Here is a 3,043-nt window from a genome sequence, read left to right as displayed (position 1 = left end):
TGAATTTTAATGCTTTTATTATAAATACCCAGAAATAATCAAAATTATAACATTTTACAGAACAAATATCTTTTAAAAAAGAAGCAAAAAGGAACTACCCTCTTGGCAATGTTAAGCAGCCTGTAGAGACTTTAAGGATTTCCTATTCCTCTGTTTAACAATGGGTGGTACATCACTCTGATAGTCAGTCTGCACTCTTCTACACTCCTGCTCCTCTTTGCCATGAGGTTTAAAGTCTCTTTATAACTGAAAACTGTCACCACAGTACCTTCATTTGATCTTCTACAACCCCATTAAAAATGGAAGAGGCTGAAACTGATGGTACTCAGTGCAATCACAACAGTTAAACAGCTGTCATAATGTCAACACTTAAATAATACCCATAATATATGTGTTTTTCAAGTTAGTTTTTTCTAAAGGGGTCAATAAATTAAAGAGGCCCAGACATTCAGAATACATTCTGTGGAATAAAAACTGAAATTGCCCCCACAATACTGCAATGAAAGGTCTGAAGATTAATTCATCCCATCCAAAATAACTGATCTCTGAGTCCAGAGCCCTGCAATCCTTTGTGGAAGCATAGCTTGCTTGGTTAGGAAAGCAGTACTGAATGAGCTCAGACAATCAAGGATCCCAGCATTGTTCTGTTGCTTAATCTGAGTGAGGCATCGGATGAAAACCCAGATGTAACTTCAGTGCTGAAGGGGCCCTGTTCCCAGATCTTCCAAATGTTGAACTATGGTCAACAGGTCTGGCACTCACAGGCTTAGTACATTTTTTTTTTTGGGCTAATGTTTTGGACTTTTGAGACATGTAAATCTGTTGAGAAGGCTCTGAAATGGAAGGATCTATGAAAAATGTTCAATGCTGTGCAATGACTCTCAGTTCCGATCCAGCTCCTCAGCAGGATCTCTACTCCTCAGTCTTAAGTGTGTCTCCAGCTCAGAGCTGCTTCTTGCTGTGAGTGCTCAGAGCCCCCGAAACGCAGTAAGGGATGATGCTGACGGTGGCCAGGGGTACGGTGGCGCTCTTGCAGAAGGACAGCAGGTAGAACAGGGCTGCGGTGTGGGTGGGAGGCTTGAAGGAGTCAAAGAGGTGCAGAAGCAGCAGCGAGGTGATGATACAGCCGAACCTGAACGGGGTGCTACTGCTTTTTTTGCTCTCAGTGTAGAGGGGTGAGTGCAGGCCCAACCCCAGTCCGAATAATGTGCCCATGTTGCGCAGCAGGCTGGCGAAGGGCGTGGTGTCCAGGTGAACCCATTCAGCACGAACGCACCACCTCTTGGCTTTCTCCAGGGTCCAGAGCAGGTCTACACCCAGAGCCTTCAGCAGCAGGTAGAAGCCCAGAGCGAAGGTGAGCAGGAAGAGGGTAATGTAGAAGTACTTCTTCAGACTGGCACTGTAGATCCACTGCACTCTGTTGAAAGCCTCAGCCACAATCATGCCTAGAAAAACAGTGTCATGTTACACTGCTGTACCTGCATGTATGAAACAAAAATGTACAATTTTTTTCCCCGTTTTAATGGCGTTAAAGTCCTGTTGACTGACCTGTGATGACCCCAGCGACGACCTGGTGTGGGAAGTGTGCGGCGATGAAGACCCTAGAGAGACAAACACAGACCTGGACTCCCCAGAAGAGCGTCCACAGTGTGCCCCGCACACACCTGATGGAGACAGCAAGAGACTGGCTGTCAGCACAGGTCACGTGATCAGCAACACTATCAGGCTGCTGAAGTGCAGCCTGGCCACGTGCACACCAAACAACACAGGGGAGTGGAACACAACAGCCTCTAATAATAGAACCAAATGAACTCTCCCCGCTTAGAGTTCAGTCACATTAAGTCACAGGGGTACTTACTGGGGCCAAGGGTTTTATTTGTAGAAACAAATATTCCATAAACACAATGGATTTCATGGTACTTGATCAATTATCATTTTAGTGGTGAAGTCCATCTGGCGAGGGGTTAGTAGTATAAATAGCTCAACAGTGCTAAACAACAGCTGAGACCAGAACTGACAGGAATTTGTGAGAAAAGGCAGACCCTTACCAGTTCTTGGAGCTAGAACTGCTCTTGTTCTTCAGCAGGATAGTAAGGATGGAAGTGACCATGGCGTAGTAGACGCCTGCTGCTCCCATAGCATGGCCAGATGGGCTGCCTGCCGAGCAGAAAGACAAGCTGAGTAACACATAATCTCTCTTCAAAGCCCAACAGGCACCAAAGAATCTCTCAGATGAACCAAACAGTCATTGTCTCCTCTTTGTGAAACATTGTTAAGATGTGGCTTTACCATTATCACTTAACCATTATCCAATAACTTTTCAGTAAGCTTCCTGGCATTTGTAGGCTATTCTTTAGTAGCATATAAGAAATGCAATATATGCAATAAGCAATTGTCAAGTGAATAACTAGAAGTGATGTTTCATGTGAGTTTCAATCCACACAACTATTGGAAAACTTGAAAGAGGGAATAGAAGAGGAGTGTGAGTAGTGTGGATGCTTACCTGGGCCAGTCTCACAGGTCATGGGGAACTGCTCGATGTGGGGTGCTGACGAGTTGCTATAGTAGGGGGTCTCATGGACCCACCAATATGGGCGTTCACCAAACAGGACCCTAGAGGGGGAATACAAGTAGGTTAGCAAAGTCACTCTACACAAGAAGAAAAAAGGGAAAAACCTTAATCTTTTCTTTGCTTCCTCTCCCATGTGTGAGTTGTGACTCACCACTTGAAGACCAGGTTGAGCCAGTCCCCGATCACGGCCACCCAGATGAGCTTGATGCCCACGGACTCCCGCAGGTGAAACCAGATGGGGAAGAAGACGAAGAAGGTGTTCCTGAGGTCGGCGGCGAAGGAGACAAAGAGGAACCAGCCCTGGGCGTCCTTGTAGTTGGTCTGCAGGTACTGAGTTGTGCTCACCCCGAAGCCATGAATGGTGTCCATAGCAGCATTCATTTTTAGGTTTTTCTCTAATGATTTTTCTCTAATTGACAAACAATATGTGTCACTTACACTAAGAGACAGAATAAGAGCTCTAAGAGCCTG

At 45.6% G+C, this 3,043-nt stretch overlaps 1 protein-coding gene across 1 annotated transcript; it reads right to left on the bottom strand.

The window, feature by feature from the left end:
• Positions 1-3,043, bottom strand: LOC118775411 (glucose-6-phosphatase-like). Its single transcript, XM_036525321.1, has 5 exons — positions 2,724-3,043; positions 2,504-2,613; positions 2,049-2,157; positions 1,549-1,664; positions 1-1,445 (listed from the first exon to the last, which is right to left on the bottom strand). Exons 1-5 carry the CDS (start codon positions 2,951-2,953, stop codon positions 943-945), a joined length of 1,068 nt encoding a protein of 355 aa, XP_036381214.1. The 5' UTR covers positions 2,954-3,043; the 3' UTR covers positions 1-942.

This window comes from Megalops cyprinoides, chromosome 1 (assembly GCF_013368585.1).
Source record: "Megalops cyprinoides isolate fMegCyp1 chromosome 1, fMegCyp1.pri, whole genome shotgun sequence".
Lineage (NCBI taxonomy): Eukaryota > Metazoa > Chordata > Actinopteri > Elopiformes > Megalopidae > Megalops > Megalops cyprinoides.
Note: the sequence above shows the minus strand (reverse complement) of the source record. Positions and strands in the feature narration are given on the sequence as shown.